General features: G+C 38.1%; 1 protein-coding gene across 5 annotated transcripts in view; it reads left to right on the forward strand.

Moving 5' to 3' along the window:
- Positions 1–1,536: 1,536 nt before the first annotated feature.
- Positions 1,537–17,634, forward strand: part of LOC103470055 (CREB3 regulatory factor-like) — a 31,661-nt gene continuing 15,563 nt past the window's right edge. Inside the window, exons 1-6 of one of the 5 annotated variants that reach the window (XM_008418191.2) lie at positions 1,537–1,771; positions 2,257–2,468; positions 11,534–11,604; positions 13,772–13,830; positions 13,905–14,021; positions 15,118–15,889. In XM_008418191.2, coding sequence (XP_008416413.1) covers positions 13,822–13,830; positions 13,905–14,021; positions 15,118–15,889 — 898 coding nt within the window. In that variant the 5' untranslated portion in view covers positions 1,537–1,771; positions 2,257–2,468; positions 11,534–11,604; positions 13,772–13,821. Of the gene's footprint in view, positions 1,772–1,798; positions 2,092–2,143; positions 2,469–3,912; positions 4,091–7,671; positions 8,067–11,533; positions 11,605–13,771; positions 13,831–13,904; positions 14,022–15,117; positions 15,890–17,634 lie in introns of those variants that run through there. The other 4 variants (XM_008418200.2, XM_017306955.1, XM_008418208.2 and 1 more) reach the window with 4 other exon arrangements.

Raw genomic sequence — 17,634 nt, forward strand, 5'->3', positions numbered from 1 at the left:
TTTTCACGGGCCGAGTTGGAAGTCAAGTTAGAACCAGTGAGTCGCTGAAACCGGAAGTTCAGTTTCACGCGTTCATGACAAAAAAATGAACGACCCCAGGGGACAGCGACAGCTTTGATCAATGCCATGGCAACCAAACAAGCAAATGAATTTCAAATTGTTTGACACAATTTAAAATTAAATATATATTTGCATCCAATTCTGTTTTGACTTAAAAAGCAACACTATAAAATTCACAACTACCGTATGTTTTAAAATTATTAGAAGTTGGGCTACATCTGAAAAAAAAACCCCATAATCAATAAACCTAAAACACAGGCAGGAACACAGATTATAATGATAATAAAAGTGTGTTAAACCTGCATTCATTCAAGTACTTGCTCCATTGGCAGAGTATTTCACTTATAGCATGAAAAAAATGTCTTGTAATTAGTGAACTAATCTTCCAATTAAAGTATTTTCATCAATATTAATGAATCATTATCTTAAAACAAGTTCCTATATCTTGCTGAAAAGTTCCTTCTGAGTCACTTTTGTCCTATTTCATGTGTACCAAGATATTTTCAATGGAAACTAGACCAAAATTACCTGATTAGTGTAGCTCATATGACTCGGCTCCTTCAGACTAGTCAGCAGCAATTAGCAAACACCTTCTAGAGCTCAGTATACTAGCTAATTTTCAGTGCAACACTGGTAAGAACGTTGTTAAAGGATTGATAGAGGAGCGATGTGATGACTTCCTGACGTCAGAGTTCCAGAAAGAACTGCAATTTTTAAAGAGACAGGCCCAATTTCAAAGTGTAGAATTACAAAATCATTTTTAAAGTATATTTGATGTATAGAATTTTTAGAACAACTGAAGTTGCTTGATTGTGGTGTAAAATGGCACTTTATGCCTAAAAAATACATAATACTGCCCTTTTAATACATTTCTAATTGTATAGACTTATATACATTTATATCTTGAAGAACATGATTCTGTATGCCTTAATATGACCTGAACATGAATTTGGTGGGGGAGGTGGGTCCAATGGAGTGGCCAACATTTTTCAAGACGGGGGTCATGGTCCCTCAGGGCCCCTTCTTGGGGGTGCCACTGTTGTATCCTTTGATTATTTTTTTTTCCAAATTAAAAACAAAAAACTCTCTTAAATTTTCCTCACCCTCAGCGGTATATTTTTTTTTATAACAACTGAAGTTTATGTAGTTACTTGATTGTGCTATAAAATGGGACTATATGCCCAGAAAATACATAACATTGTTCCTTTAATACATTTTAACTTCATAGATTTATTTATTTATGAGGATTTATTTATTTGTCAGGGTTTATATTTATGTCTTTATTGAAATAGTTACTCTGTATGCCTTTCTATGACCTGAACATGAATCTAAGGAGCCAGTGGAGAGGCCAACATTTTTCAATAAGGGGTCATGGCCCTCCTTTGCCCCCCTCTTGGGGTTGCCACTGTTTGTATCCCTTTTTTTTTTCTTAAGCAAAATAAAAACAAAAAAAAACCCTTATATTTTACTCACCCTCATACCGTTACATTTTTACAACAACTAAAATTTACATAATTACTTAACTGCCTCGTGAACCCAATAGTAACGTGCTCCGAGACTTTTATTTTGACACCACACCCGGAAGTTTAACGCCTCCGACGTCTTGTTTTGACGCTCAACACAAACTATTTATTGTAAACTTGGGTCAGGCCGGAGAGACGCGGAGGACTGCAGCTGCTTTTACAGCTGACACCCTTCCAGCTGCTAGCAGGTCAGTCGCTCCTCTCCTTCCTATCGCTTCCCCGGTCCGCCGCCGCCTGAAACGCGGCGCTGCCTCCAGCCGGGCAGCTGCTGCTGCTGCTGCTGCGTCAGTTCCTAACAGTGACAGCCCCACGCCCTCCTTATGTTTATTCCTCATTCTCTATTTGGATATAAAGTGTGTTTTAAAATCGCGGAACTGCTGCAGAAAGTCACTTTGCGATTTGTTTAGTGAGTCCAGCGGGCGACAAGCAAGTCAAACACGCAATGGGCTCCACGCAAGTACAGCGAGTGTGAACACATTTTTGTTTTAATTAAAGCTGTATTAAATAGGTGAGTCTTTATTCTCCCCAGCCTCTCGTCTATAAAACGGCAGGCTTTTATGCGCACCAATGAAGGAGAGGGAGAAGCAGGAGGAGGTGGGGTGAATTAGGGAGGGGAGGGGGGTGTTATACAGCCCTACAACCGTCTTTCCTGTCCTGTTTATCCGCGATGTAGGCCAGCTCTGTCCGGCTGCGAACCAACTTCCTGCATGTGGCCGTAGGAGGAAGGGGATTTCTGAGGCTTTGGCGGCCGCAGCTGCCGTCTGATCGCGATCCCCCGCTCCCCTCCGCGGATGGTGCGGGGTGGGATCATCTGGAGAGGCCGTGGCAGACATTTTACCCACGGTCTTCAGGAGCCTGGCAACTCGGACGGGGACCTCCGCGAAGGTAAAGCATCATTATGTTGTATGTTTGATACACGCAACAACAACAACATAAAAGTAGTTGAATAAAAGTTTGACTCAAGGATTTTAAAGCTTCACATAAAGAAGAAAACAATTAAGTTGTATTAAAGTATGACCTTCCGTTTAGAGCATGGGGTTTAGCTACTTTACATTTGTTCAAGGTAGTGAAATAAGCAGCTGGGCCTTTAACCCATAAGAGCACCAGAACTTTCAGAGTGTAGATTGTGTGTGTTATGCACCTTAAATCTGGAAAAACATCCAGAAAACTGCAAAACAGCTGAAACAGAGTTCATTTAAACCAAAATGAGAAACGCACCCCAATTACAGCAGCTTTTGAACCATGAATTGTACCAACATATGTGATGTGTATTGATGATTGCACTTTACAAGATGTAATGTCTGTTATTATTATTTTTTTTACAGCTGTTGACTATATGATGTGTTTATTATGTTTACACAACGTTTAATAAATGCTCTATAGAAATGAAATTGATTGATATAATTGATAATCTTTCAAAACAAAACTATTGATCATGGATGTAAATTCCTTCCCCCCCTTTGGGAGTATCACATTTTTGTTGAATAGGTTAATAGGTGAATTCAATGTTCTGGTTTTCAAAAACAAAGGATAATACTGCCTTACACTGATAATACAATTTACACATGCACAGACAGCTGCTAAACACAGCAAATGCTATGGCAAGAATTTTCCCCCGTATTTTGGCGCCCCCTCTAATGCAGCGCCCATGGTGCATACCCACTTTTTACGCCAACTGTCATTGGTTTAGAGCAGGGGTGTCAAACTCCAGTCCTTGAGGGCCAGTGTCCTGCAACTTTTAGATGTGCCTCTGCTGCACCACACCTGAATAGAATAATTAGGTCATTAGCAAGGTTCTGGAGAATATATCTACACAAAAAGGATGTAATTAAGTCATTTCATTCAAGTGTTTTGTACCTGTGGCACATCTAAACACTGCAGGACAGCGGCCCTTGAGGACTGGAGTTTGGCACCCCTGGTTTAGAGCATACATACTTTAAAAGGACCAATTTAGAGAAACAAATTAACCTTATAAGGAAGTAGGAGCACCCCGAGAGAGCCCACAGGGAGAACATGGTGAACAACCCCAGGTTGAAACTCATGACCTTTATAGCTGCAGGGCAACAGCGCCTCCATTTAAACATTTAAAGAGGAAATCACTCTCTCTGGTGATAGTAGGAACCCCCTTTCAATTCAAAATCCTCCCTGCGCATCCCGGAGCCTTGAGTCGGTTCGGATTTTATTCCAAAAAAGCAACATTTCACACCGAGTCCAACTTGTTTTGGCCCGCTACCATCGGGGCTGCAGGTGGATATAAACAGCGATTAAACTGTGTTTTTTTTTTTTTTCAAGCTTTTGCCAAAGTGCGAGGCAGATTGGTTAAAACCCAACCCTTGATGGCGGGCGGGGGGTGGTTAAAAAAACGCGCAGGTTTGATTCTCATCCTCATTAATATCGGACATCCGGTGGCACTGCCAGCTGCGCCCCATTTTTTATTGTTGTCTGTGCGCTGAAAGGATGACTGCCGGGTCGTCTCTCCGCGCCGCGGAGCGCAGCAGCGGCTGCTGGTGAGGACATATTCGCTTCTTTTTATCTTTTTAGAAACTGAATATGCATAAGGAGGGTTATTAGGACTGTGTGTGTGTGTGTACAGTGGAAGAGAGGCTGTGCCTTTCTGGATGTTCTCCGCCGGCCACCCAGCTCCCTCCCCCGCTGCTGTTTCATCCAGCTGCGCGGACACAACCGCGTGTTCATGACCAGATAGCCCACCAACCCGCACCCGATCTCCACCCTTAGATCCAATTTGGTTGCCCTCATAGAAATGTTTTTTTTTTTGTGCATCCGATCGGGGTGAAGATGCGCTCTGAACGGACAGAGAGCCACTTCCATCCCTCCGTGGCTGAGTGGGAAACGGAGCTCCAAGGACACTGAGGGAGGCGGGGGTCGTTTATTTAACCTACTTTTCCTCTTTTGCATTCATTCATGCAATTACGACAGAAACGGAGAACGCAGACGCACGTCTATGGTTTGATCGGTGTCCAGATGGATTTGTTTAGCTTTAATTTGGGTTTAAATGGGCTTCCCAGATTGACTGACTGACTGACAGAAAGCACGGTGTCTCCCCGGACCGCTTCCCCGCCTCCTCATCGCGGTTTTCGGCCATGGTGCTCCATCCCAGCCTCTCTCGCTGCTCCGCTCGCCTTGTTTCGTGCGCAGCCATCCGTGGCTCAGGATCATGCTTGAGTTATGATCGAGTCTTTATTCCTGCGACTGAATTTTGATTCTTTCTCATAATCTAAATTTACCGCAAGGTTCACAGACAGGTTTACTTTGTGCCATGATTTAAAGAAAAAAAAAAAAAAAAGAAGTTATTGCCTTGAAACTCATAAACATGTTTCTGCAGCTTAAGTTTAGATGAATTAAATTAAATAGTAATTAAAAAAATGAGTGACTAGTCACATTTACTTAGATAACTTTTTGGACAAATTGTTCTTGTAGGAGTATTTTTACTACGCTGCACTTTTAATTTTTACTTCAGTAGTTTTATTATGAAGTATCGTTGCTCTTACTTGAGTAAAATTTCTCCCACTGTGAAGAACAAGCTTGTTTTAACTTAAAAAATTCACCACATAGACACATATCTGCAGTTTTTGTTAAAGTTTTGTAAGTTTCATAGTGAAAAAAATTTATTTGGAAAAATGTTATTTATGCCTGATTTTGCTACTTAAGAATTATATTATCTGTGTGAATTATTTTCATTTTGGACTTAAAATACCACAATTTCCACATAACTTTGTATTTTGGTCCATCTGAAGTCATTTTTAAATGTTACATTATTTATTTTTTCAGTACTTAAGCAGCTTTTTTACCAAATACTTTTTTTACAGAGTAATTTCTTGTGTGGCTACTTTTTTAACTTTTATCTTGAGTAAAAATATGTTGAAGTACTGCTGCTCTTACTTCAGTATAATCTCTGGACACTCTATTGATAGAAAGTATTAAAATGCTCCAGTTTTAATATAGATGTTATAAAATTTACATCTTTCAGGATTTCTGAATATTTTCCAGACTTTTCAAAGTCTTAAGCCTCAAATTTCCTCAGGCTTTATAAATGAGAACTGTTAAATCAAAACCTGTAAAAGACAAAGAAGAAAAGTAGAATAGAAATATCTTTTATTGTGCCACAGTGGGGAAATTTCTGTGCAACAGCAGCAAAGTGTCAGACAATAACTGCAGACAGACTCACACAAGTATAAGATGTACATAAAAACAGAATAAAGAGTGAAAATAATGCACAGTATGGGCAGAAATTCAACATAAGTAGGAATGAAAGACGTATGGATTATTGAATAGATGGACATACGAAATCGATTGATATATGAATGACTGAAAAGAGACAAATTGACTAGATAGATGGATGTATGGATTGATTAGTGGATGAAAAAAGCCTGAAGATACAATTTTTTTCCATTTTTCTAATATTGCATTTTTGTGTTTTTGTGATGTAAAGCATTTTGAACTGCCTGAAACGTGCAAAACAAACAAACTTGATTGATTGATTGAAGTCAAATTCCAAGCAGGAGCTTATTTAGATTTCTGTCCCGTGTTTATTTGAATTGAATGTCTTTGTGCATTCCAGGCACAAATATATTGTATTTTTTTATTTTTTGTGCAATTTTGGCTAAATTATTGCTCTGACTGCATTGTTCTGTCAGTGATTTGTTCTGTTTTTGAGTCTGTATGATCCAGTTAACGATTAATCGCTTACTAAATTAGTTGACGATTACCTCAATAATCGATTAATCACGATGAATCCAATTAGCCGTTTCACCCCTTTAGTCAGTTATGTCTTTGGTTGTGGTAAACATGTTCAGTTTTACTTTGAGGCTGGTGTTTTTGCTCCTACCTCCCTCTGAAACGGCGTAGCCCCCCTCTATGGACCGATATGAAGGACAAAATGGCCGCCGTCATGCATGAACTGCACCACATGAGCCGTATCGCTCCACACTGTAAATGTTGGCACTCTTGTTTACCTTGTGAATATATATCTGGTCACAGACCCTGCAGTGCTCAGGGCATTTTGTTTGCTCCCAGGTTCTTGTTTGCAAAGAACAAAACAAATCTTCTGTCGATCTTCACAGTGATGGGAGCTGCTGGATTGAAACTTACGGTGTTTGGAGATTAATGGCTTCTGTTTGGTTTCCCTGTGGTGCTGCTGTAAAATCCACCTGTCAGAGTGAGTTTATTAGCTGTGGGACCTTTGGACCGAGTCCGATGTTGAGCCAACACTTGCAAAATGAAGCCAGTTGTTGCAGAAATACCTGCTTTGTAACTCGGCAGGAGCCTGAAATACTGTTGAACTTAAAAATCTCTGATTTTTTCCAACCATTTTATTAGATTATTTTTCTTACTTTTTTATTTTAACCTTCTTTTCTGTAAGTTGCACAACAGAGTATTAGAACCTGAAAGAAGGATATTTGTTTAATTAAGAGAATATAGTCATAATATTAGCTGAATAAAGACGCTATTCTACCAGAAGACCGTCATAATATTTCAAGAAAAAGTAGTTTTAATTATTACAAAGCTTGAGTAATTAATCTTTTGGTATTTTTCATAAAATTTCTGGCTTTATTCTCATATTCCCACAACTGTATTTTTGCAACATCATGACTTTATTTTTTATTAAAAGAAGAAATCTTAGCTTGACCCTTTGAATTCAGAGTTGACCTAAATTCAAAGATCAAATAAATAGAAACTGTAAAAGACTTTGGTCAAACAGGATGATATCTTCGTGGTGTGCTGACATCACTCTGAACTTTGAACTAAATAAGAAGTGGATTGGTGAGAAAAAAAATCTGGATTTTCCAAAAATAAAAACAAACAAAAATGTGATCAATCAATAAAATTGATTTATTGTCCAGCCCTAGTCTGAACGGAAACATAGAAGAGTCAGGGAGGAACATGAGTGTCGGGCTGAAACGATTAATCAATTGTTGTAATAATTATCAACTAATTTAGTAATCGATTTTTTTTTTTTTGCATTTTAGGCTATAAAATTTTTATTTTCTTACTTATAAATGGAATTGAATTACTTGTTTATTTGCATATTTTAATGTATTTCTCATATTGTATAAAAAGTCTTCAGTGGTTAAATGGAGAATGTGCAAACTTTTTATTTGATTAATCGATTAATCATCAGAATAATCGGTAGAAAAATTGGTTATTGAAGCAATAATTTGTAGCAGCCCTAAAATCTGAGATTTTATTTGACTAAAAAAGCATGTTGACATGTTGCTGAACTCCTTTGTGTGTTTCTTTTGTGCCATAATTTGATGATTAATGTGATTACTAACAGGATTCCTGAGTTGTGGAGGCATTTGTCATGTTTTTCCTAAGTAGAGAAGGAAGCAGTTTAAACTGGCATTTAAGCCGGTCGTGTTATGTGCACAAGCAACCGCTGGCATGAAAATGCACACGGCACTAACTCTTCCACAAACCTGCAGCACTTTGCGGGTTGAATCGCCTCTTCTCCGTGCTGGAGAGGTATGTCTCTTAGCGTTCGTAGTTTTGCAGGGATCATTATACTTCTTATCGATTTCAGACTTTACTTTATGGGTCTGGCGGCTGTTTGTGTTACAGCGGCTTGGTAGCTGGCACGCTTTATGAGCCAAATACCAGTTTTCCAAGCGGCTTCTCACAACTGCCAGGCAGATTTTCATTTCCTCATTCCTGTGCTCCCGAGGTCAATCCAAAGGGAACATATTCTGGCATTGTTCTCAAATCACTGAGCAAGGGTCTGTTTGAGCTGCATGCTTTGGCTTTTCCGCAGTTTTCCAACAGTATGCCAGCATTGTTTCTGCTGTGTGTGTGAATGTGTGTGTGTGTGTGTAGATGTTACCCTGTATTTCATCATGTTGCCATTTGTAAGCATCTCAGGCTGATCAGTGCTTGCAGCTTTGCCGCGTCTCTTCTTTTCTAAAGATGTCGTTGGTTGAGTGTGATCGGGTCGGGAGTCAAAATGCACTTTTTCTAAAGATTCGGTTTAACATGTTTTTCTGAACAACCTCAGCCAAAATCCCAGTATTCAGTTGTAAATGAGAAAGCAGTAAAAACCTGCCTGCGTCATCATAACAATATGCGGATGACTTGTCTTTTTTTTTTTTTACCGTTTACAGTGAGCCGTTTTATGCAGCTAAGAAATGTTTTCTATAAACTACAACATTTAGGCTCATCGTGGTGTTTTTGTTGTTTGTTTCCAGTGGACATTGACTCTTTATCTGCGTCGTTATAAAAAAGTTGAGGTTTCCAAGTAGCTTCAGCTGAAGTCGTTCCAATAAGAAGCTGCAGGAAGTATTAGAATATCTGGGCTTTTTTTGGAACATAAAGTGACAAATTCAAGTTCAAAAATACGTAATTAATCCCAGAGGGAAGTTAAATAACCTGCTCTCACATGTTGCTGTGCACTGCTAGTCAACTGGCCGAAAAAAGGTAATTAGATTGAGACGACTAATTATCATTAGTCGTGATTAATTGATTATTGAAATGATTGTCAACTAATTTGTAATTGATTAATTGTTTACCAGAGTAAATACAGACCCACAAAATTGAGCTTAAGTAGTTAAATAAAAGAAATTCTGCAGAATGTGCTTAATCCAATTAATCGTCAGAATGATAGATAGAATAATCGATTACTAAAATAATTGTTAGTAGGTAATCATATTAAGCATATTAACTTAAAATTACAGCTTCTATAGTAGGAATTTCTATATTTACGATATAACCGTTGTGTCACACGTTCTCAATTTTGTTGCCAAGGTTTTGTTAAAACTTTGTTAGCAGGAAACTGGTATTTTTACTCAAAGTAATCTGACCAAGATAATCTGGTTACAGTTGTGCACAGAATGAGGGAATATTGTCTTCTCAAACTCCGTTTCTAAAGTAAATAAAAGTCTACTTATCACAACAATTTATTTTTATTTTAGCCTGTTTTCAGTGGGGATTTGTTAGCTAAGCTGCCTCTCAGTACATATTGACTGATCAGCTGCAGAAAAGCTCATGTTTAGACTTCAAGGATAATGTTTTCTTTCCACTTCCTGTTTCACAGCTCAGGATATTTTCCCCTGGAGAGATATGAAGTCACGGCGAAAGGTTCTGACAGTGCAACAAATATATTCGGTGAACGTTGCAGATTCAGTTCCTGTGCGCTAATTTTAGACTTCAGTCTCTGACATATTCAAATTCAATCACAAAGACCTTAAAGAAAGAGCTTTATGCTTTTGTCTTTGTACAAAATGATCAGCTGCACTTTATTTCAGTGCGGTGATATAAATATAATAACCCACCATCTTAAATCCGTTTATCAATCTGATTAGCCGATCGATTGCTTTAAAAAAATCAGTATCTACCTCCTGAACACGTGCAGCTACCATTGCTTTGCTTCAAAATGGCCTTTTATTAAAGGAAAATCAGATAGAAAGTGGAAACATTCTGCAGATTTTTTTATTTAAGCTTTTTTTTTAAATGCAATACTAAAAATACATAAAAATCATTGTATACTTTCCTTTTAAAATAAGAAAATAAACATTTGATTGCCAAAAATGCAATAAAGTAGCATTCCTTTAATGTATGGTTGATCATTTAAGGATGCATTTGCAGTTAAAAAATATTTTACAGAAAATAAATTTGCTGTATTAAATGAAAGGCGTCTAGTTTTTAGTTTCTTTTGGGCTTGATTTAACAAATTTATTTTCTGTAATAACAGGATTTCAAGACGCTCGCTCTGTTTATGGCTTATAAAAATAATTCCTCTCTGGCTCTATGTAAATATCATATTTATAAACTAATAAGAGTTTATCAAGAGAAACTTCTACTATTGTGGATTACTTTTATTTTTCTTCTGTTCTTTTGTTAGTATTCATGTAAAGCACGTTGAAATGCCTTGTTGCTGAAAATGTGTTTTTTAAAATAAAATTACCTTATCTTACCTAAAAAACAGATAAAATAAAAGCGGATGTGGGAGCAGCAGAGTCGGCTTTTCAGTAAACGTCTCTGGATAAATAAATGGTTTTACTTCATGTAAAAACTTGGTTATGAAAAGACGAATACTTTGTGTTGCACTTTACGTTTTTATTTTAATTAATTTGGTAATAGTTTCACCCTGATTACAAATAAAAATTGCATCATAGTTGAATTGTAGTTGGGGGGGGGGGGGCGCAAAAATTAATCCAAGGTGCACAAACTGGCCGCTGCGCCGCACTTTTAACACCCCAGCTATAAATATTAAGCTTTCACAGGAGAGGATCCTGTAAGACTTATAAATGTGTTCATAACATGTGTGAAAAAAACATTTGCGCCGCCATTGGCCATAAATCTATAAGCTGTTTGAATTTTGCTAAGATTTTGCCTTCATGAATCGTTTAGTTTGTGTTTTTACTCTAGATTTACTGTCTTCTCCTGTTTCCAGGTGCTTAGATTTCCATTCCACCTCTGCAAGTTGTGTAATATTTAACAAAGTGACATCAAAGTTATTCTTTGTTGAAGCTCGTGTCAAAACATCTGTTCATGCAGAAGTAACAAATGCTCTGTGGTAATCCTCCATATTTGCTGCATAATCAAATTTAACCTTTTCTTGCCCCATAAAAGCTTCTGCAGTTGTTGTTTGGAAAGCTCTCTGTTGACAGGAAGTGACATGTCCTACATTTCTGGCAGCGGTAGCAGGAAGCTGGTTTATGTCGAATAAATGGATGTATTAATAGCAAAAAGAGAAGCAGGCCACGAACGTGAGCAGTTTTAGCTTTGGTGGCTGCACGGACTTTAAAAAGCAAAATACAGCAAAATAAAGCCAAACAGTGAAAAATGGCTCCTGCTGCCGAATCACATTCATCTCAGAAATGTTTGCTGTTGGACACATTAAAATCCTCTGGTAGTTTGTCGTTTTTTTGATCAAACAAAGCAAATGTGAGTGTAAATTTAAGGAGACTCACAGCTTCTTGTTTCTTTTGTTTCTTCAGACTGTGACAAAGATTGTTTGGGAAACGAAATGTGAAAAAAGGGCTCCACTTTTTCACCTTCTCAGTCTAAGGTAAGAAACATTTCCTTCTGTCGCTTCTGTTTGGAAATGTTTTGACTGTGTGACGTTTTCTCTGGAAATTAATTCGTCTTTATCTTTTTTTTACTGTAAAATATTTTCCTCTGCTGTGTAAAACCTTTGTGTTTGTGTAAATCACATCCACTGATGCTTTATGGGTCACTTTTCCTTCTGCAGGAAAGTGGCTGCTTTTGAAAACCCCCAAAACGAAACGCCTCCCCTGCCTCCTTCAGTCTGAAGAGCTTTTTAAATTGTTTTGGATAACATTTATTTGGCAAGGTGTGCATAAATAACACTGAGATGAAGATAGAGTTTGAATTTTTATGACGGCTGACACTTTTATGATGCAAGTTTTCATGCAACTTTGCTTTAAAAGTGTCATTATTGTTACCAAATAGTGCAGAGTTGACACTTTTAGTTAAACTTTTAATGCGACTTTGTATTAAAGTGTCATTATTTACTGAATGACACTTCATGACAACAGTCGCAAACATTCATGGAGACTCCTTCATGTTCATGCTACGTCAGTCTTATGCACACCACTCCAATTAAGGTGTTACCTTTTACTGTGTGCAAAATTACATCCAAAATTTATTATTTCTGCAGCTTTAGCGATCTGAATAAATGGACATTCTCAATGGGATTTAAAAACAGAGAAATCAGTTCAACCTGCTTTATTTAGGAGAATTAGCTTTTTCTAATGTAGTTGTATTGTTTATAGTCACAGTAATTCAGCTGTTTTCTGTGTGTGTGTCGTTTTATGAAGGTCTGGGTTTTAAATTAACCTGCACAAAACGACGGTTGCTTTGTTTTGAACATGTAAGATCGCTTGATGTGCTGCTGTCCTTTAAGTTGAAACGGAAACCAGCTTTTATCTTCATTTTTTTGAATTTGGCTACTGAGGGCGAATCGATAAATCCTCCATAATTTCCTCAATTTTTGGGAGATCGTCTTTTCTTTTCTGTCTTGACAGAAAATGAGCCTCGTCTCCTTTTGCTCTGCAGAGAGAGAGGTCTGAGTCTGAGAGAGGACATGTCTCTGTACCCACAAATTTAATGTTTTTTCCCCACACGCCAAAAAACATGAACTTATTGGCAGAAAGCAGCTGAGTGTGTTTTTTATTACTATTTTAAAGCACTTGAGCTGTTTTTAGAAGCAGTAGAAACTGAAACTGAAAAACAAAAACATGAAACTTTTCATGTTTAAGATCCAATATTATCACATTACTACTGCCAAATATAGGCAAGACCATTTATCGCATTCATCATTTCACTAACACTTTAAAATGTGAGCAATGTGAAACACTGTAGCATAATAGAAACAAATAGAAATAAATAGAAATAAATAGAAATAGAAATAGAAATAGAAATAAAGACATCGAGGTGGTAAAGTGGGAGACGACTGAGACAAGATTCAACAAGTATGAAATATTTTCCTCAACAAAACGCCACCAGTTCAGCTAAATTTAAATAGTTTTTCTGGGGTGAAAAACTATTTAAATGTTACCTAATATTTTTGGTCTAGTTTCTAGTGCAAACATCTTAGGACACTTTAAATAAAAAGTAACTTATAAATAACTTTGCAAATTTAATCAAGATGAATTAAGTCAATAATTAATTTAATAATTATTGACTTTCTCAGTCAAAGTGCTTGTATAAGAAAGAAAAAAACACATCAGACAGATTAAAGTTAGACAGATTACATTTAAAAAGAAAAAAAACAATAAAAAGTTCAAATTTTAAGAGTAGGCAACAGCAAACAAAAATGTTTTTAACCTTTTTATCCAGGTGAGGGCAGTTTTTTTTTTTTCTTGTATATTGTGAAATAATTATTTGGTTTAAATTGCAGCATTAAGTTAAAACTCACAATTCATATTAATGAACTTAAAAACAATGTCTAGACTACTTGTCTCTTGTTGTTAAATCAACTTCATGAACTTTAATTTCTGAATTTAAACCAACTTTCATTTTCAAGTTACACCAACTTCACATGTTTTACAGTGAACAAGCTGCTTCACCTTGGAGAAAGTCTGTTAGTTTTGTCTGATTTCGAGTGAATTACGACGTTTATTCTAATAAAACACGTGGTCAGGTTTTGTGTTTTTGCAGAGCGGAAACACGCAGCAGAGCTGTTCTTGCCTGAAATTTTGTTTTCGCTGCAGAAGTTGCCTGATCTGACGTGTCCACATCCTGACACCTTCCTGCCTCGGGCATGCCTCAGGTAAAGCCGCTCCGACGCCGTCGCTGCGCTTGGCCGACATGTTCAGAGTTTCTCACCTGCTTCTCCGCTTGCAGCCGGGTATGAATGGGATGGAGCCTGCGTTTGGCGAGGCCTACGGGGGCCACAGGGGCCTGCTGAGCCCCTGTCCGCTGGCCATGTCGCCACAAGGGGGCAGGACTGAGTACGATCAGGTAGGAGACCAGGGTGGGGGATGGGAACTGATGGGAATTTAGCGATACTGATTCCATCATCGATATCACTTATGGATTCGATTCTCTTTGAGTTGTGAAATAAACTATTTAATTAAGAAATCGCTCCATGATTTAAAAAATAAGAATCCCGCTGTCAAATGAACATTTTAAGCTAAGTTTTATCCACTGAACCCCATTGAAAATCTCCTGGTTTTTCCACCAAACATTGATTTCCAAACTCTTCCTGATTAAAACATTAGTATTGTTGTTTCTAAATGAACATGAATTTGTTTTCTTTGCATCATTTTAGGTCTGAAAGCTCTGCATCTTCTTCGTTATCTTGATCATTTCTCATTTTCTGCAAATAAAAACTAAATTTTTGCTGGTAACTTCAAAGACATGTTGTCAGAAGTTCATAGAATAAAAGAACAAAGTTCATTTCACTCAAACGAAAACCTATAAAGAGTAAAATCACAGAAACGGGTCATTTTTAGTGGTTTCTTGATGGTTTCCAGAGCTGCATGTTTGCTGCTTTCAACAATTTTAATCTCCAGTAACATTTTCTTAATTTAAGAATATTTTTCTTAAAATATCTTATTTGTCTAAGTACTTGGTGTATTTTCAGTGGTTATAAGTGAAAATTCTTACTTGCTGCTTACACTTTTAAATATGATATATGGGCTTGTTTTAAGCCAATAATTCCTTAATACTGATGAAAAGTGCCAGTTTCATTGGCAGATTATTTTACTTTCAACGAGACTTTTTTCCCATTTTATACGTGAAATAATCTGCAGTGGAACTAGCACGTCTTCATCAATATCAAGGAGTTACTGACTTAAAATAAGCTCTTATATTTTGATGAAAAGTAAATTTTGTCTTATTCCAAATGAAATAAGATATTTGCACTAGAAACTAGAGAGAAGTACTCTAGTTTCTACATTTTGAACTTTTGCAGTTTCAGCTTTTGACCGAGCAACTTTTACTTGTAGTTGAGCAGCATTTGACCATCGGTATCAATACTTTTACTAAAGTACTCCAGTACTTTACTAAGTAGTACTTTGTCCATCTCACACATAAATGTCTTTCCCCGCTGTAGAGCGTGCTCCTGATGCTGGGCTCCCCGGCGTCGCCACGGAAACGGCCCTTCGAGCTGCTGAGCGACCTGGTGGATGACGGCGGTTTTGGCGAGGACCAGCATCCGGAGCGCTGGGACGTGTCGGCGCTGGACGAGATGGCCCGCTACACCAAGCTGGGCCTCGGAGTCGGCGGGGAGCTGCTGGCGTGCTCCGAGGACGCCATCTTGATGGGCCGCTGGGGGAGGAGCCGCGAGGAGGAGGAGGAGTGGAAGAAGAGGAGGGACGGCTGCGCGGCCCCTCCCGTAACCCAGGAAGTCCAGGTCACGGCGGCGGGGAAGGAGTCGCCGCGTGGCCCCATTACCGTGGCAACACAGAGGGAGCTGTGCGCCGCCGGAATGGGGATGGGAGACGAACGCGACCAAGAGGTGTCGAGGGAGTGTACGGTGGAGGTGTATCAGGTGGCGCCCGAGGAAGAGGAGGGGCAGGAACAGGAGGCGGCGGCGGCGGCCGGGTCAGGGCTGGCGCTGGAGCACTGCAGCGAGGAACACAACTACTCTCTGAGCCAAGGAGGCGAGAAGGCGGCCAGGCCGGCGCTCAGCGCTCCGCCGGAGGAGGCGAAGGAGGCTGAGGTTCAGCAGGAGGTGCAGGGCAGCGAGGACAGCCAGGCGAACACAGAGCTGGAGGACGAGGAGGAGGAGGAGGAAGAGGACGAGGAAGAGGAGGAGGAGGAGGAAGGGGCGGAGGAAACGGCGGTGGAGGCTGAACTCTCGAGCTCCTCAGAAACTGAGTGTGGTGAGTTTTGGCTTCACGTGGCAAAGTCAAGTCAAGTTTATTTATTTGCCCAGCACATTTCAAAGTGTTTTACTTCTTAAAAACATAATAAATTATGAAATAAGCAATAAAAACTACAAGTTTTGAAATCAAACAATCTTACTAAGTAAATTAAGAGCCTATTTTAGTCGATCTTTTGTGAATCTTGTTTTAAAAGTTCTGGTTCCACTGGCAGATTGTTTCACTTACGGGAAAAATGTCATGTTATAAGTGAAATAATCTGCCAGCGAAACCAGAACTTTGTATCAATATTAAGGAATTAATTCCTTAAAGCAAGCCCCTATTTCTTACTAAAAAGTTACTTGTAAGTCAGTTTTGTCTAATTTCAAGTTTAATAAGATATTTGCAATAGAAACTGGACCAAAATTCTTAGTAAGATTTTGTGTTTTTGCAGTGACATTGTTGCTCATTTTTGTCCCACTACAAAAGTGCAAATAATGTGAAATCCTGGTTGGACCAGAGGTTTCATTATCGGGAATAAACCTGAAAAAGGCCTGACCATATGGACATGTAATCCAGAGCAATGACGTCAGTAAGATTTTGTGTTTTTGCAGCGTAGACTTTGTTTTCCAGAATGTGAACCCAGTTTCAGACTGTGATATCTGCAGTTGGTGGATTTGAGCCACACACTAATCTTTGTGACTTGCTAATTGTTCTGGTACCAATAAACCAGAACCTGAACGTGCAACAAGAGCAGACCTGCACAATGTTCCACATCTGAAAACCAGCATCAACATGATAAAGAGGGAGATCCTACAACCAAACAGTTTTTACAGTAGCTTCTGTTTCACCGGAAATAAACGCATGTTCCAATATTTTCAGAAAAAATCAAAACTTCTTGTATTTAGCAAATATAAATAATTATAGTAATGGTAACTGGTCTGAAACAGGAAATATTTAATCTGGTTTAATGTGAAAACAGTGATTTTAAAAAAAGAGATGTTTTTTAATAAAGTGCATAAATGTCTAATTTCATCTGGGTCTATACCAAATGATAAATAAATAAATTATATAATAATAAATAAATTACCAGGGAGCCGCACTGGTTTGGTTCATTTTAAATATCAGGAGATTTACTGTAACTATACCTGTGTGAAATTTAACCTAAAAACATCTGTTAGATAATTAACTTGCTAGCTAAGAGCATGCATTCATTAGGATTCATTAGTTGACCTGAAGTGTTTTCTGAAGAAATGTTTTGCTTAGCAGCTAGCGGTGGGCGGCATGGACATAAAGTTTTAGCATATTTTCTACAAATACCATGATATTCATGCAATTTGTATCACTAACCTGCAAATAGTAAGTGCTTTCAATTATTTTTGACATTTAAAAAAAATATTTATTGATAGTTTCATTGAAAAAATATGAAATATGCAGAGTTTCCCACAGAAAACTACTGTAGCTAAACCCAATGGTTTATGCTAGCTTATATTAGCTTCTGGCAGATAGCAGCTTCAGGAGACAGACCACTGCTGCAGATTTGAAATTTAAATTGAACAAATTAAATACCACATATCGTCCTGATATGCTACATTACATATATATGTTATATTTGTATGTAATACACAGGGTTTCCTACAGAAAACTAGCTAAGCCTGGTGGTAGGGCTTAGCTAGTTTATGCTAACATATATTAGCTGCTGGTGACAGACCACAGCTGCAGATTTTAACTGTATAATAAAGAGATTTTATATATATATATATATA

The sequence above is a fragment of the Poecilia reticulata genome, linkage group LG1 (genome assembly GCF_000633615.1).
Source record: "Poecilia reticulata strain Guanapo linkage group LG1, Guppy_female_1.0+MT, whole genome shotgun sequence".
In the NCBI taxonomy this organism is placed as follows: Eukaryota; Metazoa; Chordata; class Actinopteri; order Cyprinodontiformes; family Poeciliidae; genus Poecilia; species Poecilia reticulata.